The sequence below is a fragment of the Oryza sativa genome, chromosome 5 (assembly GCF_034140825.1).
Source record: "Oryza sativa Japonica Group chromosome 5, ASM3414082v1".
Classification (NCBI taxonomy): Eukaryota; Viridiplantae; Streptophyta; class Magnoliopsida; order Poales; family Poaceae; genus Oryza; species Oryza sativa.
Genome location: NC_089039.1, coordinates 27,142,375 through 27,167,191, shown reverse-complemented (window position 1 = coordinate 27,167,191; position 24,817 = coordinate 27,142,375). Strand labels below are relative to the sequence as shown.

The following is a 24,817-nucleotide window of genomic DNA, read 5'->3' as shown; positions in this document are numbered from 1 at the left end:
TTTATTATATAATGACTTAGAATTTTCATGTAAAACGATGGATGAATGAAAAAAAATTGCGAATATACCTATTTTTTTAATAATTTACGTTTATATAACTACATGGGATGGATTTAAAAAATACACCCGTCCTGCGGGATGAGAATGCGCGACCGCTACGGTCCCGCAACTCCAAAACACGGGACGGTCGGTCCCGCGGGACGGTCACGCCGCACCACGACGGTCCCGCAGCTTCAAAACATGGACCGTCACGGTCCCACAGCTCCAAAACACGCCACCGCAATAGACAGCAAATTAACATTGTTTGATCTTTAATCCAATTAGATGTATGCATTATATTTATTAGGGTGATCTAAACGAAGGGGTAATATTTTTTTTATTAGATTAGTGGTTGTTGTGCCTTATATTTTAGGATACAGGGAATATCTGAACTCAACGCAGATAAGATGATGAGAAGATGCATGATTCCAAGGTGAAGTCCATTTACAACGATTTTAACTCACATTTGTGCTATATATGTTACAAGTCACAAGATTAATTACAGGCTTAATTTACAGCAGCCAGGACCCTCCAGCACAAGACGATGCATCGTCTGGATTCTGAATGACCAGCCAACAACACCTCAAGGTCCACCTTGTAACTCACATACCGATACCGTGGTGTTATTGTTGGATTCTCAATTTGCCATATGCACACTTTTAATTTTACACTCCAAACTAGCTGCATTCATTCATATTCGTGGTGATTAATTGATCCAAATATACACGAACAGCTCTGTGTATGGAGAATTAACTCGTCGTTGAGCTGCTAGAAGCAGAATTTCTTTTTCTGCAAAGGCATATATAAAAGAACAGAATTAGATGGCTCTGCTGCTCTTATCTCAATAGCAAGAAAAAGAGTGTAAGAAAGCTGTAACGTACACGAAACTTGATCATATCTTGCTTGTCAATGTACGCAAGCAGCTCGTCCTGCCGCATCAGGGCTTCATAGAGAGCCTGCTCATGAAAATTGAAGTACTTCATCACCTTCTTTTTATAAGGTAGTAATATTTTTACATATACCTAAACCAATATAGTTTATGCCAAGCTGCCAATTCACTCAGAATGAAGCTGAAAAAGGTACCATCTTGAGCAAAACAAGCCTACCTTCTTTGTAGAGATTAACTCGGCTTCTAATGCATCCACACGGCGGACGGCTGCATTCAGCAATTCCTCCTTTTCAAATGGCATCTCGGATGGCTTCGTTTCGAGCGCCTGCACCTTCTCCTCCAACTCGCCTAGTCGTCTTACCATAGATGAGAGGACATCCTTTTCAGTATAAGACGGAGCAGGAGACGGTGGCCGGAATTCTTCCTTGTACTCTGCTTCTTGAGGATACTCCACATAGGAGTGATCATGGTCAGTGGATTGGCTTGAGAATCTTTTAGCCATCCTGCTTGGGACAGAGCGAACCATAGCAAAAAGGCTCACGATCAAGACAGTCAGCCATGTGATAACTTGTGTCCAGAGGCCATCAAATGTGATAGGCAAACTTCTCGAGGGTGATGAACCTGGCGTGAATCATGTGAAAGTTCAGGTTCAGGTTCAGCAAAAAGAAAAGTTCAGCGAATAATTATTCAACAGTTTAGCGAATATTTCTCAATCGGTTCATTCAGTATAACAATAAAAATGGTCAACAACGATTTGAGTATTAATTTCAACTTTGAACGAGATTATGGATAAGAGAAACAACCAAATTAAGAATGTAAAAGAGCTGAGGAAGAAATTGCCATACTAGCTCTAGGACTGCCCCATCCATCATCCACAACCTTGTCAACAACAGGAATGCTTTCTTCAATAATGGAAGGGGAAGCAGATGTAAATCCATGTGCTGCCAATTTTGACTGAAATAGCAAAATGAGATTACCTATTAGCAATAGCTACATAGTCAGAAATGCTGCATCATTACAAGAATGCTGCAGTAACCCAAAGATCCTTCCATGGTTCCTTGGATTAAGGATAGCCTACTTACAGAAGCTTGTATAACAATGTAATGGTGTAATGTAATGAAATATAAAAATCCACATGTTATTCACAAAAAAAATGTTTCAATTTGATGGTCAATGATTTTTTAGTCCATGTGGTGCTATTATTCAATTTTTAGTCAGTGTAGATTATGCAGTTATGCTGACAAATATCATATTTGCACTTCTCCTATTTTATAAGGTAAACTGCAATATGATCACAGTGATACAGCATGGCAACTTGCCTCCTCATGAACAGGGGTCAAAAGGGGATTTGTTATCAGGTTCCTTGATGCCATAGGTGACGCGCCATCTTCCACTTCAGACCCAGACTCCGCTGAGCCATCACTTCCTTTTCTCTGCATTGGCATGACAACATAACAATAAATTTCAATAGAATAGTTTGAACACAATGCTCCTAAAAATCTCCACATTAACCATGCTTGTAGACTTACTGTTGGGTATTGTGGCCCAGCATAACGAATTATTTTTCCATCAGTGCTTGATATGGTCACAATTTGCCTCCCATAATTTGCTTCGCCATTCAGGACCCTCTGGACAAGCCAAATTCAAAATCCATCATGTTAGATATATCAACACCAACGCAAAGATAGTGTGCATGTAATAATACACCAGCAAGCATCTATTATTTTTCTCCCTCTTTCTATTTTCCTTTCAGTAAGCGGTGGACTGGTGATTTGGTTTCAAGATATAACCTTTATTATGTTAGGATCCTTCCAAGGACCTTTATCTGATTTTTTGCAACCTCCAAATGCCTCGCACTTGCATTTTCCACCAAAAAACTCTGGCAATTCACTGAATACATGGAGCGGACAGAAATTAGGATGGAGGATGGCATGAACATGAAACATATATGGACAAGATTGTAGATACTGACTTCTCATCAATTATTTCAAGTAACTTATTTTGGTACTTGCTTCCTAGAACCTTCAAGAGAAAAAAAAAATAGAACATGAAAGTCGTTAACTACTAACTATATAACGGTCAAAAATCTTGATTAAGTATATAACAGATTACTCAATAATCCTACAATAAAAAAAATATATAATTGACTTACATGAATCTTTGAAGCAGTTTTAGGATCTAGGAAAGATTTTACAGTGCTCCATAACATCTTGAAGCCTTGGCCGGCATTAATAATATACATGCGGCGCAACGTCTGTGAGAGGTTTCAGGATGCATTAGGCAATTCAGTGTTGGGACAACAAGCAAAAGGCATGCACTATGCCACTACTTTGGAAAATAAGGTACATGGGGGAATCACCTACCTCTGGGTAGTTGTCATTGTCGATCTTCTGCAGTCGTGTGATTAGATCCCTTGCAGCTTTTGAGAAGTTCTTTAAACCCTTGATATTCATATAATACAAGTCAATCACAGAGTCATAACTATGTGCTCAGTGTTAAGAGAAACATTTGGTTATGAATACACATACCACGCCTTGCACGTCCAGAATAGTAGTAGATGAATCTATGGGCCTTTTTGCAGCAATCGAGCAGGCAGGAAATCTCATTTGGAAGCATCTCTCAAACTCCTTCACATGATATTTCACATATCGCTCTATAGTAGTTACTTGCATTAGCTTATTCGCATCAACTTTTCCTATTAACTCTATGTAGATAGGCCTTCCTTCTTTATCCACTCCATGGTAAAATTGTGGATAATATTTCATAACCTCATCCGCCTCGGTGTAGTCAAACTCCTGAGAGAAAGGATAAACAAGTGTCATGATAGAATGGCATATTTATATTAGATATGTTTCTTCAACGCAACCTTTTACCTCTATATTGTCAGCCCCAAATTCCTTTCTCCATTTAAGCATATCTGACCACATACTCTTTGCTTTCTCAACATCAAATTTCCGTGCTTTGAGGAACCTATATGTGAAGGAGATAAAATGAAAATTTCACACGACCAGCCAATCATTTTCTTCAGGGTAGCCTCTTAATGATTTGCTGCTCCAAAGATTGCCACTCTAGATTTTTTCCACTCGATATCTAGCTAGCATGGGGGCCTTAGGACCCACAAGACAGACATCAAGTTGCAAATCTAGAATTCACCTCAATGAAATGGCATATCCTGGATTTCCCAACTATAGGTGATTTATAGTGAAGCCACATTTCCGGGAAGGAGGCAAAACAGATACACACAGCCTAAGGCCAAAAGTAAAATATGAGAGAAGCCAAGCTTGTACCTAAGCATTGTGTGATAATCATCATGCTGTTGCGGCAACAGGTCCTCATCAACTAAACATTGTCGAAATGCATCAACAGCTTGAAGATCTTGAACATCCCTTATGTCCTCAATGGAACCCCGAGGTTCATTTTTCTTTTTGCTTCTTCTCCTCAGGGAATGCCTGAATTTGTTCCCGGCATTAATCGCCTTTTTCTTGAAAGAACCAATTTTAGTCTTCTTCTCTCCTTCGGAGTTGTCTGCGTCAGATCTGATCTCTTTCTTTTCATCATTATGCGTAAAACCTTCAAAACCTGCACCAGCAATAGCATCTCATGTTATGACGGTATGAACTTTTTTTCTTACCGGCAACTGATAGGTGGCTTAGCCGCTTAGGGAGAATGACAAATAATAGAGCTTTACAGGGAACTAAACCTAGAACGTAAAATTAACTTAGTTTCAGAACCAACAGTAATGTGAGTATAGGTGTTCATTTGAAGATTAAGAAGATAAACTTTATAAAAAGAGGACCCATTTGATCAATTAATCCAGTGCCTTTGTGCAAGGCAATACCAACAGCACATGAATTATTAAATGGAATTTAATGCTTTATACATGTGACATCAACATCAAAATGTGCTGATTCTTTGTGTTGGTTTGTAGCTTTCCTTTTTGTGGTTATTCTTGAATGCATAATTAGCTTGAAGCATCAGCTTCCCCGTAATTTTTTTTTTTTTGAAAAAACTTGAAGCATAAGCTATTATGCCCTCTAGTGAGACCAACAAAAGGAAAAAAAAATCGAAGATGAGCAAGAAACTTAAAAAACGGAGAGTGAATGGACTTCTGCATGATTTTTTTTTTACAAACATTCGATTTTGATAGGTAACCGTTGGTGTTAACTGAATGGGGAAATCCCCAAATCCTATAAACAGTGCAATCGCATACTCTCACGAACTCTTTTGCCATATCCTCCATTAAGAATTGATCCAAGAATTCAAATATGAATATATTTGAATCGTACAATACCACATACACAGGTAATCACAAGATAACCCACTAATTTAAGCCCAATAAATCGATTCATCCTGGTCTTAAATGCAAAGAAATACTCTATTTCCTAGTAATTCGTACTCACATGGCCTGGCAAATCGATCGAGTGGTCCTGACATCCCCTCCTCCGATTCCAAAATCAATCGCCCGAGCAAAAGCTCCAACCTAAAAATCCACAAGAACTATCATGCCAAGAAAGGGAAAAAGGAACTAATCCATCATCTCCGAACGATAAAATTGCATGGCAAAATACTTTTTTAAAATTGTTTTTTTCCTCAACGAAGATATTTGGGAAACCGATAAGTATTCAAACAAACTATTTGGATAATATCTCGAATTTCATTTACCTCGGATTTTGGGCGATGATTTTGGACCAAAAAGAGAGGGAAGCTCCTGCTGCTGCCGCTATGGGCTTTAATGGTGGGAAGCTCTCGCGAGGGAGACGAGACGAGACGAAAAGGATTCTATCACTCTCGGTGCATGGACCCGGTCCATAGACTCGAAGCGGTTGACCTGTGCCGCGCGCACGTGCTGGGTTCATGGACCCGGTGCACGGGTCCATCGATAGCCGCCCCTGGGTACGATTGCCTGGGCCCACCTTGCGTGCGTTACCAGCCGTCGATTCGAGCGATTATAGTAGCTTTTATGGGAGAAACGGACGGCTGTGATGGGTTCTGGTTCATGGACCGTGTCCAGGGAGATGTGTTGGTTTATGTGACGCGTGGAGGGGTTTGGCTGGCCAGGTCAGACTTTGGTTGGTTAGAGGAGTTGGGCAACTCCTCCTCCACTCCTTTTTTATGCTAAGACAAAAATTGATGGATCAACAAGATTATTAGTTGGAGGAAATGTCTAAGCACAACTGATTGGATAAAATAACTTTATTTTATTATTGTTTGGTACTCATGGTTTAAAGCTGCTTAAATGCTTAGAGATGTACTTGCTCAGAGATGTTCAATCTTCAACACACTTACGATTTCTTTCTAAGAATGTTGAAGGGATGTCTTTTCGTCTAAATTTTTTAGCTTAAATGTTTAAAATTATAAAAATGTGAACTAAGGCTACGTTGTTACCAGGAGTTACCAACTCCCCCTTTCTTTTTCCGCGCGCACGTTTTTCAAACTATTAAACAGTGTATCTTTTGCAAAAAAAATTTCTATACAAAAGTTGTTTAAAAAAATTATATTGATCTATTTTTAACAAATAGCTAATACTTAATTAATCACATGCTAATGAACAGCTCCGTTTTCCGTGCGCAGCAGCTGTGTTGGGAATGTGGAGTAATGAGCGCAGCCTAATTCTGCTGGATATATATAGTACTAGTTTACCCTAATTTAGTGGCCCTCCTCCTCATGAACAAAACAAAGTGTGTTTGATTGACTATGTTAGTCACCTAGGATAGATACTTGGTTGGCAGTTTGTTCATAGATTGTTTCACCCTGGTAATTTTGTCATGCATCAAACCAGGCACAACAGTCTTGAACCCTAAATGGACACAAGCTGGACCATTCCATTAAATTTTACCAGCTAAAACCCCTGTTATAATACCAGGAGCTAATTCTTGTTGAGCTGAACACTACTTAATTAGCACTGTAAATGCTACTCAACCAGAAGGTACACTAATTAGTAGCCTCTGATTCTTCTATCCAGAAAAGAACAAGAAGCTAGGGTCCAAGAATCTATTCAAGCACTCACAGGGTCTCACACTATCCTTGAAAAAATAAATTTATGTTTGCAACTTTTGCATCAATTAACACAGTGACAAAACAAAATGGGCAGGCAGGCCAATGAAGTGGGCATCATCATCAAGGACACTTTTTGTCCGTGTCTATCCCTTGATTTGTTGTTACATTGATATACTTTGTCTATGTTTATTAGCTTATGCTTAGTTGTTACACTGATTGCAATCATATCCGTGAACTGCGGTTAAGCTTTTTGGATTTCATCACAAGGGGAACAGGGTCGTTAGGCCAAAAAAAAAAAATTAAAGCGAGTCTCTGGTGTTAGATGATCAAAAAGTCCAAAGCACACGAGTATAGAAAGAAACATATGCTTTATTAGATAGGAGAGTGTTTCGTGAGTTCAATGACCAAGCAAGACATATATATGCCTTGTGATATATCACCTAATCTGGCAGACTTATGTATGTGTTTAAAAACTTTAGAATAATAATAATATAAAACGTGGAAAAGGGGTGGAAACATAGGGAAATATTAGATAATGAAATATCAAACTCTCATATAAAATATCTTGAGTAGTCTCATTGTTTTTTTCCTAATGATGGAGACATAAACGACAAAACTAATGTTCCAATCTTCTTCAATGTGATGTACATATGGCAATTTTATTTGCTCTATCACATCCAACCAGTCAACCTGTTTGATCCACGCAATGGTACAATAATGGAGGAAATATGCTACAATGACAAGTCATCTCTTGATAGCATAATAGAATATATTCACACGTCTGTCATTAACCAGCCAAATCCATTGCTAATTGTCATTAACAAAGTGACACATAATTATATAAACACGATGGATTCCACACTATCATTTTCAAATGTAAAAGAATAATCCGCTGTCTGTCTTATGGCCCATTGCAAATACACAAGCAAGAAGACCAGGAATTTTTCAATGATGGGTAGGCAATACTCACCGACTCACACCTGCATTTGTTCGCCATAAATATTTGTAGTGGGATTACATACATACTCCACTTCGAAAATGGAACTAGTATAAGAAAATGGCCTCATCAGAGAACAGTATAATTTCTTATTAAACATTCTGTTTACTCTTGATTCAGTTAGGTTGTCCCTGTTCGAGCAGTTGCTGAATCTTTCTTTGCTGAAGTGCAAATGTAAATGCCTGATACTGACAGGAGTGACATGGGTACTGCTTCTGACCTTGCAATCTCAGGGATGGGAGTGGGTCAGCAAAAAAGCCCTGTAACTGAGGACAGATGACTATTCCCCTGGTTCACTTTAATCAGGTGAATGATAATTCAGACATGTGGTAGTATAGATTGATGCTTGGCAAAGCTTGCACCATGTGTTGAACTTTGCCATTGAAAATGCTACTACTATTCACCATTCAGCAACAGTCTCGTCGTTTACATGCCCCATCATGGCCTGTGCTATTTTCATTCTAAAATAAACAAACTTAGGGCCTGTTTAGATTGTAGCCAAAATAAACCAAAAATTTGGTAAGATGATAATATTGTCAAAATTTTGGCAGGATTTCTTATGCATTGACCAAATTTGACAACAAACTAAATGTAAATATTTTTTTTGACAACTTTACTAAAAAATGATATATTTGAAAATGGCATTAAAGTGAACATACACTTAATATACGACATAACATATCCTATCTCCTGTTCAAATTCGTATCTAGGATGTATTATATTTCGTATTAGATTTGTTTATTTTGAAGAAAGTGAGTATGAACATGCAACAGTCCATGGACAGATGTGCAGCGATCTTTATCTGATGATGTGAGTTCTCTGCATTCAGGCGTTGATCCCTGAATATGCATATGCATCAGAAGCTTGATCGACCACCTACAGAATTATAACCATAATAACGGAAGCAAATCAAATATGGACACATATCCTCATGCCCTATATGTCCTCGGCGGTGGCGACGAATCCGTACGCCGGATGCTGGTGGCAGGTCGCCGGCGGCGAGAATCAACGGCAGGATGCGGTGGGCCACTAGTCGCTCGGACTCCTGGGCCACGTCCACGCATCAGGCGGCCCACGCGTGGCCCTAGACTCTTCTCCCATTTTGTTAAGGACAAAGTCCACTTTGTGTCCCTCAATTATGGGGTCAGATTGGATTCGCATCCCTGTGAACTACAAAAACTGGAGTTCCGATTGTTTTCTTAATGAAAGTAAAAACTAACGTAAAACACGAGGAAGTCGAATACTAGTAGATATATAGTGAAACTAACACAAATATACGGTAGCTAGTTAACAACCGACTCGTATCGTATTCTTCATTATCTTTAATTTCATGTACTTATAATTACTTATGTCGTATATATACCCGTTTAGTCGTATATATATAGGGAAAACTATTTTAATTCCTCGAGGGAATGTTTCCTCGTTTGCTAAAAAACCATCTTAACGGTTATGAAAAATTCTAGAAAAATTTGACAACATTCATACAACATATATATACAACTCCACAAAATCTTAAATCCAAACTCAACTCACACGTCGAGATATAAAAAAGACAAATTCAGCGTATGAATAGTAATGTACTGTTTATATCTAAATTTGTCTTTTTTTTCTCGATGTGTAGATTGAATTTGAACACAAATTTTGGTGGACTAGTATGTATCATTATACTCTACATTGTCGATTTTTTTAAAGAAATTTTCATAACTATTTGCATCGAATTTGGAAGAAAAAGGTATACGAGGGGATATCCCTCGAGGGATTAGAATCCACTCCCGTATATATAGTTTTATGTGTTGAGTTACTAGTGTATTTATTTATTTATTTATTCACGAATAGCTGATCTCTCTTGTGAGGCCGGTATGCACAAGCCGTCGTCGTCGTCGTCATCACCTACAGAAAAGGATGCGGCCGTCGCCGACTTCACCTGCGGTAACCACGAGCACACGGTAAAAAAAAAACAGCGACGCTATTTCCTTTCTTCTTTTGTTCTTGTCGCGGTGGCGCGCGCCGGCCAGCAGGAGGGTTGGCGTTGGGGTGGGGGCGGTGTTTGGCTCCGACACCGGCGGCGAGGAATGCGGCGGCCGGCGTTCCGATGGGAACCGAGAGTGGAGAGGTTGAGAGGGGAAGGGGCAAACCAGCCCTAGTTCCGCGCCCCCGATGGAGAGGAGGGTGGCGTTCCGGTGGGGCGGAGAGGCGCTGTTGGCTCCGGCGGCGGCGGCGGCGTTCCGATCGGTGGGGACGACGACGATGGATTGTGGGGGTAATCCCAATCGAATTACTGGTACTAGAAAATTATTCCATCGACCGTGGTACTGGCCCTGTTCTTGCGACCCCTGCTGATATCTCAGGAGCAGCGACCGATATATCCCACAAAGATCAGGATTCAGGAAGACTGCCTTCCTCTCATCTCCACAGGTATCCAAAGCATACCTCTGTCCCCTCTTCTCTTGCCATCAGATGAACTAGGATAAGAAGAGTAGATTAATAAGAGGGATAGTGATTTGATTGGTCTAATAGGGAAAACAAAGAGTATGATTTCTTCTCCTCCTTGCAATTTACACTCCCTGCGTGATATGGTGCTTAGACCAAAAATGCATGCATCTCGCACTCAGTCATCCTAATTCAATTAATCAAGAGGTTTTCAAAAATAAATAAAGTTAATGATTTCTTTATATTTGTGGCAATGTATGTTCCTCCCGATCACAGTTGGTCTTTTTGGCTCAGAGATTTGTGCCCTGGTAATGCACTCGTGCAGAATTGGTTGGCATTGAACCATTAGTGCTCCTCTGTGTTTCTTTTCTTGAACCCTGTGTTCCAGTCACAGTACTGCATTTCTTCCTTGAGCCATGTGTCCCAGCCACAATACTCATCTTTTCTCAACACGGGACGGGAGAGAGAGAGACCTGTATGGATGGACATGACTCACCAGATACAATGGTAGAACTGTGATAAGGAGAAGTGTTTGATTTAGAGAGTTAAATCAGTAATAGTAAATTGTTTTTTGCATTGGAAAAATTAGACTGTCTTTTGCCTTATTTTGTGTCAAATGTTACCTAGAATGTTTTGCGAGTAATGATGTTGCTGGGGGCTAATTCTCCTTATCTTTCTTTTTTGCACCTCTAGAGTGAATATAGTTTTACTAAGTATGGATTATTACAACTTTTGCATTTGTTTTTATATCTAACGCTTTAAACTTTTGTTTAAATCAGGCAATCTGAGAGCTGGGCAACACATGGATCAGACAAAGAAAAGGAAGATGAAGAAGTGGTGCAGGCTAAAAATGAAGAAGTGGATTCCTTCATCGCTGCAGCAGAAAAAACAGGTCCACCACAGCAGAATATCGACTGCACAGCAGCTGCACGACGTCAGGCTAATAACTATGCAAAAGTTGCTTTGGAGCACTACAACAAGGATGAAAACAACAAGGTAAAGTTCTGCTAATGCTTTTTTTAAGTTCTGCAATACGCATTATATAATCCCTATACTGGTTTTAGATGGTGTATACATGCTTTTCATTTAACTTTATACTGAAATGTCTTAATTGTTTCATCAACTATTTTATTTATTTATATCTTTTTTTTGTCTGCAATGTATTAGATTCAATACAGGTTCATCAAGGCCCTGAAAAGTTGCGCTATCCAAACCAACGAATCCTATGGGCATGTGAACTTTGTAGCATCTTCATCAGATTCAAAAGAAGAGTTCTTTTTTGCTGAAGTTTGTTATGATCCCAAGAGCAATGGATTGGTACCAACATGCATGGTATCTTTGGAAGAAAACAACAGAATTGGTTAGTCCTGCAACATTGCCACTAGCTAGTTTTAGCCGTTCTTTTACCGAAGTATTTCTTTTTTCAATCCTAATTACCTATGTCATTACAACAGGAGGACTTCTTGGTGTTGGATTTGTAGGGTGCCCAGATCTTCTGAATCCTCCTGTCGACAACGATCACTGCTATGCTTGTGACGATAGGCTTAAGCACCCAAAAGATGGAACTCTGTTTAAGGGTGGGCATGTAGCCGCCACGGGTTTCTATACGTCCTACTGAGTTTGTAACAGACAAAAAAAAACTTAGTTATCTATCCTGTGCTATATTTTCTAGTTGTCAATTGACTTTTTGTTTATCTCTATTTAAGCACACTTTTAGCAAACATCACCAATCAAACTGTACAATCTCAATTGCACTATCATATTTTAAGTTGTAGCTATCTCAAGAGAGCTTAAGATTTTTTTTCAGTGGTTAACATTTTCATATAGGTAAGGGAAAAAAAGGCTAGGGAAAGTAGCGAACGAAGCAGCTGCTGGACGTCTTTAAGCTTTTTTACATAAAAATTGTTATTGACATTAATTACTTAAATAACTCTGAATAGGCACTGGAATTAATTGGAATTAATTTGATAGCAGCTGTGACATTGAAGAAGTTGATTGGGGAATTTTTTTTAGAAAAATAATTATTTTAGTGAAAAATACAAAAATAAAAGCTGATCGGCTAAATTGCAAGTTTAATACTCTGTCGAACAACCACAGTTCAACAGATACTTGTCGAACTAGAGCATAGCAGGGGGCCTATGGAACAATGTTTGATAGCATGCAGAGTTCGATAGGTCCTTCATGCACAGTGCTGCACAATAGTGTACAGTGTGCATAGTGATTGTTCTCTTTTTTTTATTATGTTTTATCCCATATCGAACAACCACAGTTCGACAGGGTATCGACAGGGGATAAAAAATACCATGTCAAACTACAGTTGTTCGATATGTACCCTGTTGAATTTTGGCTGTTATATGGTTATATGGTGTACTAAACTTGCAATTTTAGTCTATCAACCTCTATTTTTACAATTCTCTATTAAAATAATATTATTTTTAAAAAATTCGTTGATTGGGTGGATTTTGCAATCCCTAAGGGTGCTGTGCGTGGCCCTTTCCTTTCCTTTGTCCATTTGCAGCTTTGTCTCTTTGCTATTCCCTCCGTCCCAAAAAAAAAAAGACAAATCCTGGTTTCCATGCCCAATGTTTGACCGTCCGTCTTGTTTGAAAAAATTATGAAAAAAAATAAAAAGACAAGTCACGCATAAAATATTAATCATGTTTTATCATCTAACAACAATGAAAATACGAATTATAAAAAAATTTCATATAAGACAGACAGTTAAAATTGGACACGGAAACCAGGGTTTGCCTTTTTTTTTTTGGGACGGAGGGAGTACCTCCTACTCTCCTATTAACACCTCTATTCAAGACAATGCGTTTGATTGATGCAGTCCATATTTTTCAAAGCGATAGGTAAATACTAATTATTTATATGTAGTACCAAGGGGTGAGTGGTGACAAGAAAGAGTTAAAATTTCAGAAGAGAATAAATGCTAATCTTAACTATATTTGGTTGGTGTAACGCCCCGATTTCTGCGTGGCGTTAAAAGCTAATTTACAAAAAACCCTAATTGCGAAAATTTTGATTCCTTGAGTGCTGAGTCTAAGTTGTGCCAAAGATCTCAATTTGAATCCCTCCTTTAGTCCATCTTCCTGCTATCAAAAATCGTCTCCTTAAATTTCCATCCCAATGTAATCTCGAAGCTCGATTCCTTCTATTCAGAATTCCCTCCTAAAACCCCATCCGTGAACTTCGTCGAATGCTCAAACCCTAACTCAGTCCAATGATTCACCTCTGCATCCTAAACTCTCCCTTGGGTTCCTTCAAAAAACAATTCTCAAATTCGAATTCAACCTCGATTCATCTACCTCCTCCTCCTTATATGTCTGTCTACCTACCCTAAGTTTCTTTCCGATTAATCAATCTCAACTCCTATATTTATAATATCTCCCTACCTATCGCTCAATCACCCTTTGAAATCATCTCCGAGTATTTGTTCCAAATCCCAAGGTATAGATCTATCCTCGGGATAATACCCGTTCCAAATAATCTCGTATGAACCTTTCTATTCATATTTCTCTTCAAAATCCTTACCTGCATATCTCGTCGAGTAGTCAAACTCAAACTCCCAAGTTACACTCTCTTCCTCTAAATTATCCATCTCCCTTTAACTCGTCTCCGAATATTGTTTCCTTCCTTTGACTCCTCCCTATTCTCCCGAGTCCGAGTATCAACTTCGACATTAAAACCTAGACTCCAACTCTAAACCTCTCCAATTAAACCTCTCTGTGAAAGTCTAATTTACCCGCCCATGGTGGTGGATTCCCTTCTTTCATTTCCTCCCAGGTCCACCTCTTCCTGCTCTTCCGGCCCATATCTCTCTCCCTCTAAAGTCTAGACCTATCAAATCTACCTATTTATTTCGTCCCTCTCTCTACATTGATCTACCTAGCGATCTATCTATCTATCTATCTATCTATCTATCTATCGATCGATCCTTTTATCTATCTACTATACCTACCTATATGTTTATCTATCCATCCGTCAATCCATCTGTCTATCCGTCCCTCTACCTATCGACCTATCTCTCTGTCCACCTATCTATCAATCTAGCTTATCCATCGATCTGCCCGTCTGCATATCTATCGTTGAACTCTTTCCCAAACAATTGTCCCAACTCCAAGAATACGAGGTTCCTTTTGAATCCCTCTAAAATAACTCTTGAGCCGCCTAATACAGATATATTCCAGAAATATATAATTCCCGCCTTTGAAGCCTTTCCTCGACCCCTCCATATTTTTCCGAGTTCAAAACATCCGATTTGAATTCAAATCCCAACTCAAATTCTCAAAATACTCCTTAAAGAAATTTCCTGGAGAAAGTCTACTCGCCCCCCTTGCGGTTTTGGGCTGATTTCTCCCTCCCCAGCCCAACACTCCCTTCGGCTCACACCCTCCACGTGCGCCGCACGTGATACGCACCGAGGACACCGCCCCCTTTCTTCTCTCTCGCGCACGCGTGCCTCCCCGTCTCGCTCTCCGCTCGCCGCTTTTGATTTCCGCCGCCCGTCGGCGATTTGAATTTCGTCACCGCCATTGCCGCTCCCGCGCGCGGCGCCGCTCATGGCCGACCGCTGTGGCCGCGCCACCGTCACCCCTGCCGCGTCGACCGCCTTGGTCCGCGCTCGCCGCCAAACCAGCCCTCCTCCCTTTTCGCTGTCATCCGCTGCGTCACCATGGCCCCGCCTCCGCATGCCACAAGCCGCCAACGCGGCGACGCCAATCCCACGCGCCTCCCCAGCCTCGCCGCCCAAAAACGGAAGGAGCAAGGCTCCCTTTCCTCCTCCTCCTTTCGCTTTTTCCCTTGCGGGCAAGGCCGCCTCGCTCTCTCCCTTGTCCTGGTGCGGGAGCGGACACAGGGTGCCGCTGACGCCGCCTTTGCGCCCTGTCGCGCCCACGCCACCACCGCGACCATGCCAGCTCGCCGCCCCCACCTTGACCGCGCTAGCCCGCGCTCGCGGTCCGATTCCCACCGCACGATCCACCGCCTTCGCTGCCCAATGCATCCACGCCGTCGCCGCTTTCGCACCGCCCACGAAACCGCCGCTGTCGCCAGCCGAGCGCCTCTTCGCCTATAAAATCCCAACCCCATGCCCACAATCCTTTCCCCCTTCACCCCGTGCTCCTTGGAACGGAGTACTGCCGCCTCCTCCCTCGACCCCGGTCGCCGTCGCGCGGCCAACCCAGAGCACCGCCGCCTCCTTCGTCGTCACGGCCAAGAACGCCACCGCCGCGACCAAGGACGCCGTTCCCGCACGCCTCCGTCCCCTTCCCCGGCGCGCCCGCGGCGGCACCATGCCACCTCGGCGTCGTGTTCGTCGCCGTGCGCCGCTGCTCGTCCATGCGCCGCCATCGGCCTTCCTCCCCTTCCCATCACCGAAGTCCGGCGACGCCGTTCCCCGCTCGACGGTGAGCTCCTCGGCTCCTCCCTCCCCTTGGCACCCCCTTTCCTTTTCCGCATCGTGTAGCTCTCGCCACCGCCGCTTGGCGCTGCTCGCGCGAGCAGCCGCGGCGAGCTTCGTCGATGCCGCACCCGGCTGTGCGCCGCCGTCGGTCTCCCTCTCTTCGAACCCGCTCGCCATCACCTTCCTCGGGGCCCCCTCGACCTCCCCAATCCATTCCCCTGGCCGCCGACCTCCCCTTTTGCTCTCGCGCCGTGCCGCCCGACTGGCAGCCGCAGCGCATGGATGTGCGCCGCCGTCGGCCATCCCCTCGCCGTATCCTCTCGCCTCCGCCCTCCTGGAGCCCCCTTGGCCCTTCCCAGACCGCCGGCCTCCCCAATCGCTCCCGCGCCGTGCCGCCCCTTCCGCCGCCGCATAGCGCCGCCGCGCGCGCGTCGCCGGCGACCATTGGGTTCTGCGCCACGGCGTGTGCGTCGCAATACCTTTCCACGTCAGCCGAGCCCGAGCCCGCGCGCCCTTCGCTTTCCTCGCGCGCGACCACGTCGGACATCCGGCGAGCTTCGCCTCCGCCGCCGGCCGCCGTCGTACCTCCTCTCTCAAATCCAAACCGTTGAATTCATTCCCCTTGTCCTCCTCTCGCCGCCAGTGCTAGCCACTTCCTCTGGCTCGCCGCCGTTCGCCGGAGCGCGCCGAGCGTCGCCGGCCATCCGATGAGGTTCCGGCCCCCCCTCTCTCCCCATCCGACGTGGCTGCCCACGTGGGCGTTGACCGGGCCCGCCCCTGCCCAGTCAGCCGTCTCCCCCTCTCTCCTCCCCGCTCTTGGTCCAGGCCCATCGGCCAACCCCCCTCCTCGGCCAAAAGGAACAAAGTCCACTCTTACTCCCTCCGTCCGAGCCCAGTGAACACACTCTTGAATCAAAGTTCATATTTCGTCCCTCCACCAAATCAGCTCCCTTACACAAAAGTCCACCTATCTCCCTTGTTGGCTCCACACGTCAATGAGTGACTAAACAGAATATTCTCGGGAATATTCTTTTCCATAAGTTCAAAAAAATCATTTCCCCTTGCTCCATAAATCATTTCCTATATTCCAAATTCCATAAATCCTTTCTCTTAATCCCAGGATTTCAATAATTCATTCCCTTGGTCCCGCATGTCAAGTGATTGTCAATAATATTCTTGAGAATATTATTTCTATAAATTTCATAAATCAATTTCCCTTGTTCCACAAATATTTCCCTTAATTCAAATAAACTTCCAAAATTCATATCTCGCGATCCGTAACTCCGTTTGACTCCGTTCCACTTCCAATAATTCCGTAAAATTGTGATCTATCTAATGGCACTATTAATTAGCCTAAATAGGATCTTTTATTTGGTCTTTTGTTTAGGTTTTCATTGTTTGTGCCTAGTTGCGGTTGCGGATTTTCGTCGATCAGGGATTTCTCGAAGATTCGTGAAGATCAAGACCCTGAGCAAGGCAAGCCACCTTTGAACATCTTGAGCCTATAATTGAACTTAATTATATTACTTGCAAAATATTATGCATTGATAGGATTGCACATAATATGTTTGCCCCGTCTGCGAGGCATATTAGTGGGCATACCTAACTTGTTGCATTTGATCCTTCCGTTGTTAAATTGTTATGTCATGTTTCCTTGTAACCACCTGGTCGCGCCTCAGTATTCTTGCACTCGGTGCGAGTATCGACGGTCGCCGTCAAACTTAAAATATGGTAAACATCTTGGGTAAAACTTGGTTTACAAAACGATTGGAAAACCAGACGCCTGGGTCGGTGCCTTGTGAAAGAAAATGAGCTTTAAAAATAAAACTCGTGACACAAGGCCATTCCTAGGCGGGATGCTTGTGCGGTCGCATTTAAGGACCGATTCCTTCGGAATTATATCCAAGCATATGATAGTGCAACCACATGGGTGGAATGGGACACCCCTGGCTGAGTAATTAGCTAATCAGGGGAGCCTTGATGCTGAGAGACAAGTGGATTCGCCGGGGTGGTGTCGGGGAGGACCCCTGGGCTTCCTGGCACAGTATGGTCTGGGACCTAACCTGTTGTTGGTCTGGGACCCCTCTCGTCAGCATATGGTAAACCTGTGTCGGCTTTGGAAATGCCTTGTCATGAAAGCTTGGAGGTCTCCCGACGTGGCTGATCCCCACGAGCTGGGTGATCCGGGTTAGTAATGTCGTGTGGGTAAAGTGTACCCCCTCTGCAGAGGTTAACAAACTGTTCGAACAGCCGTGCCCACGGTCATGAGCGGATGTGAGGTGATTCCTTAGCGTAGTTTTCATTTTTACCCTGTTTTATGAAAAAGTGATGAGGTTTGGGAAACCCGATATTTGGAAGGCAAGTGGCTGTCAGGGAGACAGCGGAACAGGGAGTCCCTAAAAGTGACTGGTTGTTTGGAGACAACCAAAACTCTGAAAGTCTGGAAAAATTGGTTTGGTTTGGGAAACCAGCTTTGAGGCCAACTCTGGGAGTTGTGCAAATCTTGATAAAATAATATTGTTCACTCCTCACCCCCGGCCGAGCTGAGACTTGTCTCGCTCTGGTCGCGGAATGCACACACTTAGATTGTCAAAATGCTTGCAAATAAAACTGATTGAAAAATAACAGCCTTCCCTTGAAGCTTGCATTAACCACCTAAGTTCCCTTGGCTTGCTGAGTACGTAAGTACTCACCCTTGCTCTCTATATATACATAGTTCTGCCAGCTCTGAAGATGAAGTTGAAGCAAAGATTAGGGTTTCGTCCTAGTTCCCAGCCTTCGCCTGTGGTGTTGGGTGTTAGACCGTTGGTTCCGCTGCTGCTGCTGTTGTTGGTGTTTCCTCGTCCGCGTCGTCGGTTGCATTCTCTGGCTGTTCTGAGCTGCAACCTAAGTTAAGATAAATAAGTACTCTATTTAATTTAAGGATTGCAATGATTCATATTTGTCACTGTTGGTACCAGCGCTATGTCCTGGGACTGGTACTGAGATCGCGGTTTCGTAGGAAGCGGTTCACGCCGTTTTTCTTACGACACGCTGCTGTCAGGCGCCGTTGTACGACGGTACCGGATTGGGGTGTGACAGTTGGCATGGCTCGTAACTCTTGAAGATTTCATTAGCTTTCGTCTACATTTTTTTTGTTCTGAACAGGCACTATCATATGGTGCATCATGAGCCGAAACTCCATCAACAGTTCTCTGCAACTGTTTTTTTTTTTGAACTGGCAACTGTTTGATTTACTACAATAGTGAAGCGTTTGATGACATAGCCGCAGTAACAAATAATGTTTCTATCCAGTTTACTGAACACATGACATTAACATCACAATTCATACAACAAAAATAAACAATAGTACTCCAACCTCAGTTCTGGCCATCTGTTCCTACTTCCTATCCGCAGCACGTCCACATAACAGAATTGGCCCAACATAGGACGGAGATGGCAATGGGGACCTCTAACCCGTGACTCGACGGGTTTTTACTCTATTAGAAGCTAATTGTGTTCTAACTCTTATACCCATGGGTCTACTAATGGGCAAAACTCTTACCCATTGGGTACGCGGGTATGGATCTATTCTTTACCCACCCATACCCACCAACCCGTGAGTGAAAAAACCCGTTGATTGAGCCTAAAACTATAAGCAATATAAGTCTCAACGACTACTAAATCAGTATGAAACTCCTTTCACATCTTAAGCATTGTTACATTCTAGTTATATGAAATTATTATTCGATTTCTTGATTATGTAATGTGGTTGTATAATTTTTTTACTTGCCTTTAAACGCTAATGTTAATAGATTGTTGCTAGAGAAAATATTGATGGTTTACAACTCTAATATGGCTAATTATAGTACAAAACTATAAATGCTACAAGTTAACTATATGGGTATGGGTACCCGTTGGATACCCGTTACCCGCACGGGTGTGGGTATGGGGCAAGGGAACCCGATTGGTATGCACTCGTTGCCATCGATGGGCTCGAGGCGGAGCGAGAGAGCGACCCATCTTCAAGGTCAATGGAGAAGCGCGAAAGCGAGTAGCAGCGGGAGTTGTAACAATCGGTGTGGATGAATTAGGCCCTGTTTAGTTCCCAAAAACTTTTTCTCAAAAACATCAAATCGAATCTTTGGATATATGCATGGAGTATTAAATATAGATAAATTTAAAAACTAATTATACAGTTAGGGGGGAAATCGCGAGATGAATCTTTCGAGCCTAATTAGTCATTAGCCATAAGTGTTACAGTAACCCACATGTGCTAATGATAGATTAATTAGGCTCAAAAGATTTGTCTCGTGGTTTTCAGGCGAGTTATCAAATTAGTTTTTTCATTTCGTATCCGAAAACCCCTTCCAACATCCGGTCAAACATCCGATGTGACACCCAAAAATTTCCTTTTCGCGAACTAACTAGGCCCTTAATATAACATGGATTGAATTATATTTGCTGAAAATATTATTATTCGATTGATATTTGAATTTACATTCAAATGGATATTAGGGTGATCATATTTAAGGGAAACACTCATGTTTGTAGATTATAAAATATACCCAAATTTTACTTCTACTACAAAAATTTACTACTACTACTAGTCAACTTGCATGCAACATTAAAGAAACTGGACTTGGACGAGAGTCAGTCAATAATATATCTAGCTAACTGAATCAGACTGATCGCATAATAAAGCCACTAGCAAGGCTATGTTTAGATTTTAACTTTTTTTTCTTCAAACTTTCAACTTTTCCACCACATCAAATATTTAGACATATGCATGGAGCATTAAATGTAGAAGAAAAAAAACCAAATGTACAGTTTGCATGTAAATTGCGAGACGAATCTTTTGAGTCTAATTACGTCATGATTAATCATAAGTGCTACAGTAACCCATATTTGCTAATAACAGATTAATTAGGTTCAAAAGATTCGTCTCGTAGTTTACGGTCCAAATCTATAATTTATTTTGCTATTAGTCTACGTTTAATACTTTAAATGTGTGTCCGTATACGTTAAAAAAATTTTTAGCTCTGAACTAAACACGGCCTAACACGACAACCTATGTGAATCCCATTAAGATGGATCATGGATGCAAGAAGACTTCGCCGAGTCATAAAGAATACCCTATCCGTTTCCATATTAATTGACGTTTTAGATAAGGTTGAGGTTAAACTTTTATAACTTTAACCATCAATAACTTTAAAAATATTTAGTTTAAAGGAACTAGAACAACATGCATTTATTTATTATATATATATTATAATAAAAAAAAAGATCACAGATGCATCTTGTATACCGTGTCATTGTCCAAAACGTCAATTAAAATGGAACCGGAGGGAATATGGTCATTGTATCTAGTGCGCATACCACTTGTTTGTCTTTTTCTTTTTTTTTTTTGAAAGAAATTAAAGGCAAGAAGATACCACTTGTTAGTCATAATGAGGACCTCTACTTGATTGATAATGAGGACTTCACTGCGTCATAAACAATGATAATCAATGTACGTATGAATCTGATTTAGTCCCTTCGATTGCATAGAGGAATTCACCACATGCACAAATCAAATTAAATCAATGCATACGGTTTAAAGAAACACTGCCACAAAATGAAATCAATATAGGAAATACTTTTAAGACTGCGGTGTAGCGTAGATGGCATGGTGCAGCACTGCAGCCATACGTTGTGCTCTTCGCGACCTGCGTTCAAATCTGGCTGAACGTACTCACCCTCTTTCTTAATAAATTCAACATTGGGTCTTTTCCAGTATAATTTTTTTTTGTTATTTTACGCACAGAAAATAAAAACAAAAAGAAGCGGGCACACGCATTTGTACTTTGTAGAGCATTTGGTTAGCACACTGACACTCCTGTTTGCTCTCCTCTAGCTACTTCCTCAATGCCTTACTCAACGGAAAGGACAACTCAATTATCTTAGCTAAGTCATGGGTGGTATCTGTGCACAGATGTAGCTGTGCAGTAGCAATAGCCAGTGCAAGGATCTGAGACCTTGGGTCCCTTTGCTTGTACTAATAATGAAGAGGACTTCACTTGGTCATAAAAAATGATGGGCGAGGACAGCCTCAACCTGTAAATCATACTATATACTCCAACCTGTATATCACCTACAGAGGGTGAAGCGAGTCAGTGTGAGCAAGCAGAGAAGAGTTTTCTAAAGGAAGGAGATGGGATCTTCAAGTGTTGTGCTATGGTGGGAAGAGTGGCAGCTCCGTATCCTCGTCCTCGGCAGCCTCTTCCTGCAGTGCTTCCTTGCATTTGCTGCAGTTCACCGTAGGCGCTCCATCCCAGCATCCTTGAGATTCTTTATTTGGTTAGCTTACCTTGGAAGCGATGCTCTAGCGATATACGCTCTCGCCACACTATTCAACCGGCACAAGACCGATAATCAAGGCGGCAGCCATGTCCTCGCCACCCTGGTCAGCCCTCAGGGGAAGGGCGGTGGCGATGACACTGGCCTTGAAGTCTTCTGGGCTCCTGTCCTACTTCTCCACCTCGCTGGCCCGGACTCCATCACTTCCTACAACATCGAGGACAATGAGCTATGGAGGAGGCATGTCCTGACTGTGATTTCCCAGGTGACAGTATCCCTCTATGTGTTTTGCAAGTCTTGGTCGGGTGAGAACAAGCTTCTTAGAGCAGCTGTTCTGTTGTTCATTGCTGGAACCCTCAAATGCATTGATAAGCCAATGGCTCTCAAGAGCGCTAGCATATATGGCCTAGTAACCTCATCTCCTTTCCATGACCAAAAGTCACAAAATAATGACCAAGGCGAGAATAGATCACTTGAAGCCTACATACAAGAAGCCAAGGGTTATTTTTCCAACCTAAAGATCAATGATGTTTATACTGAGTTGGTAGCAGCTGCCCAAAACAAAGACCTACGGGTTATGCCGTTTTGGTTATTCGTAGACCTCGCATCTACCTTGTGTCATCGTCTTAGAGTCTTGCGTTTCTTCTTGGTTCTTGACAACAAGAGCGCGGATTCACTGCTACAGACGGCACTGTGTGGTTCCTTTGTTCGTCTTTACACAAAGAAAAGCATGCTCCTCAGTTATTTTTGGGCAAAAGATAAAAGGAATGCTCTCATATCTACTTATTCCCACCTGAACAGGCTCTTAGCAGTATGCCTGACTATTTCAGCTGTCGCACTATTCCACCAGAGCCATAAACAAGGCTACAATAATAGTGATGTCAAGGTGACATATACCTTGCTATGGTGTACCGCTGCTCTAGAGGTGTACGCACTTTTCGGTCCCAAGTACAAATTTTTCACCTGGTGTAAGAATGTTGCCCAATACAATCTCGTAGGATTCTTCGCCCGGGACCAAACGCCCACCAGGTTGCTCAAGTTGGCCAGTTGTTTTTGGTGCAAGGACTATGTGGACCAGCACTGGTATGTCAACCAATGCTCATCGTCTTTCGCCATCACAGAGCTTGTAATTGAACAGGTTAAAGCCGGATGGAAGAACTACATAGAAGATACCTCCACCTACTGGATGTTCAACGATCGCAGAGGCCAACTAACCATTCAGCATGAGCTTTGCGATGAAGAGCTGTGCAAGAGCTTAGATGTGCCATTCGATGAGAGTATCATTGTTTGGCACATTGCAACTGACATATGCTTCTATGAGGGTGCCCCTGCAGCTAATCATCATCATCTCAAGGCTGCCACTCGATGCAGAGAGATCTCCAACTACATGTTGTACCTGTTGGTGGTTAACCCGGATATACTAATGTCGGGCACCAGAGCGAACATCCTCTCCAATACATGCAAGGAGCTTCGTAGCATGTTTGAGGATGAGAAGCCACCGTCTGATGAAAGTGACCTTACAAGGGAGATACACAGAAGGGCCCAAAGCTCGAATGTCGACGCTGCTGCAACCGAAGAACTGATTCCCCGTGCATCCAAGCTTGCGAGCCAGTTGTTGGCCATGGATGGCGACAAGAGGTGGAAGGTGATGCAAGGTGTGTGGGTGGAGATGTTGTGCTTCTCCGCGAGCAGATGCAGAGGGTACTTGCACGCCAAGAGCTTAGGCCAGGGAGGGGAGTACCTCTCCTACGTGTGGCTCCTCTTGTGGTACATGGGCTTGGAGAGCGTGGCAGAGAGGCAGCAGAGATCAGATTTCAGGAGTCACGTAGAAAGAGTAGCCAGCAGACAACTACCGTGTACCGAAACTGAGAGCTCTCAGGAACCGAGATTCAAGAGGAGGAAGGAGCAGTTGTGCCATTGTTTCAGGAGGGAAACATAGGTGTGGCCGTTAGATCAAATGTTGAAGATGAGGAAGCAGGAGCAGTCACATTGGAAATTCAAGATGATGAAGAAACGGCGACGACTACACATGCTTCCAAAGCAACTGTCCCGGGGGACAACAATGTCTGAAATTCGTGTGGTTTGTCTTTAGTTTGTTGCATCTCCTTGTTTTTATTTTTCAATTGTCATGTTTGTTGGTGTTAGTGTTGTTGCTGGACTCTTTTATGTTGTTGCTACTAATACTTCTCTAGCTTTGTAGCCTTATAATAATAATAATAAAAGACTGTGTGTCTGATGATCATTGCTACAGTAAGTGACCTTTACTGTTATTTCCAACTTTTCACCACAATTGTGTGCATATTAGTTGTTGATATAAATGTCCACGCTTTTTGTCATTAAACTCAACGAATTGTTCTGGGGTGCTATGAATGCAAGCTATTCTTGAGTACCTCAACCTCCGGACCATCCTGAGATCTTTGAAGCAACCCACTGATCAACCGGATTCTCTTTCTTGAAAGTGGGAACCATCGGGGGAGTACACTTCCTGGTCGGCTTACCAGGTGCTATATCTGGGGAGAATCCCATTCCAACCAACGCCAATTTGATATTCCTTGGCTCCTCCACGTTGTCGCTACTTCGTTTGGGTGACCGTTCTGAACGGGTGTTGAGCGGCCGACCGTTTACGCGCTCGAGGGTTGCCGCACCCTGATCGTTGTGTCCTCTGTTATCAGCATGAGAAGTCGATCACATTTTGGTCATGTGTCCGGAATCCCGGCAACTCTAGTGGCTCGTGCTCACA

General features: G+C 42.7%; 3 protein-coding genes across 4 annotated transcripts; 2 read left to right on the top strand and 1 right to left on the bottom strand.

The window, feature by feature from the left end:
• Positions 1–447: 447 nt before the first annotated feature.
• On the bottom strand, positions 448–5,665 carry LOC4339494 (phosphatidylinositol/phosphatidylcholine transfer protein SFH8). Its single transcript, XM_015784707.3, has 15 exons — positions 5,591–5,665; positions 5,329–5,408; positions 4,216–4,507; positions 3,802–3,898; positions 3,457–3,723; positions 3,292–3,369; positions 3,081–3,182; positions 2,901–2,950; positions 2,719–2,818; positions 2,458–2,556; positions 2,248–2,361; positions 1,774–1,882; positions 1,146–1,549; positions 921–995; positions 448–828 (listed from the first exon to the last, which is right to left on the bottom strand). The coding sequence occupies exons 2-15, from the start codon at positions 5,360–5,362 to the stop codon at positions 808–810; spliced, it is 1,842 nt and encodes a 613-aa protein (XP_015640193.3). The 5' UTR covers positions 5,363–5,408; positions 5,591–5,665; the 3' UTR covers positions 448–807.
• Positions 5,666–9,770: 4,105 nt separating this feature from the next.
• Positions 9,771–12,130, top strand: LOC9268208 (uncharacterized). 2 transcript variants are annotated; one of them, XR_010741270.1, is made up of 4 exons: positions 9,771–10,337; positions 11,132–11,348; positions 11,520–11,712; positions 11,807–12,130. XR_010741270.1 is itself a non-coding variant. In XM_015782805.3 (4 exons), the coding sequence occupies exons 1-4, from the start codon at positions 9,825–9,827 to the stop codon at positions 11,968–11,970; spliced, it is 618 nt and encodes a 205-aa protein (XP_015638291.1). In that variant the 5' UTR covers positions 9,771–9,824; the 3' UTR covers positions 11,971–12,130. The 2 variants fall into 2 exon arrangements, 1 of the variants encoding a protein (XP_015638291.1); XM_015782805.3 differs by having other exon boundaries at positions 9,771–9,868.
• A 7,148-nt stretch (positions 12,131–19,278) lies between these two features.
• LOC112938959 (uncharacterized) lies at positions 19,279–24,319 on the top strand. The gene has a single exon (XM_026025335.2). It carries the CDS (start codon positions 21,932–21,934, stop codon positions 24,014–24,016), a length of 2,085 nt encoding a protein of 694 aa, XP_025881120.1. The 5' UTR covers positions 19,279–21,931; the 3' UTR covers positions 24,017–24,319.
• The last annotated feature ends 498 nt before the right edge of the window (positions 24,320–24,817 follow it).

Coding starts and splice junctions, on each gene's coding strand:
- LOC4339494 (XM_015784707.3), bottom strand. CDS start 5,362: ATGTCAGGACCACTCGATCGATTTGCCAGGCCAT. Junction 3,370..3,456: donor TTCTGGACGTGCAAGGCGTG/GTATGTGTATTC, acceptor ATGAATATCAAG/GGTTTAAAGAACTTCTCAAA. Junction 2,819..2,900: donor CTTGAAATAATTGATGAGAA/GTCAGTATCTAC, acceptor CCATGTATTCAG/TGAATTGCCAGAGTTTTTTG.
- LOC9268208 (XM_015782805.3), top strand. CDS start 9,825: ATGCGGCCGTCGCCGACTTCACCTGCGGTAACCACGAGCACACG. Junction 9,869..11,131: donor GCGGTAACCACGAGCACACG/GTAAAAAAAAAA, acceptor TGTTTAAATCAG/GCAATCTGAGAGCTGGGCAA. Junction 11,349..11,519: donor ACAAGGATGAAAACAACAAG/GTAAAGTTCTGC, acceptor GCAATGTATTAG/ATTCAATACAGGTTCATCAA.
- LOC112938959 (XM_026025335.2), top strand. CDS start 21,932: ATGGGATCTTCAAGTGTTGTGCTATGGTGGGAAGAGTGGCAGCTCCGT.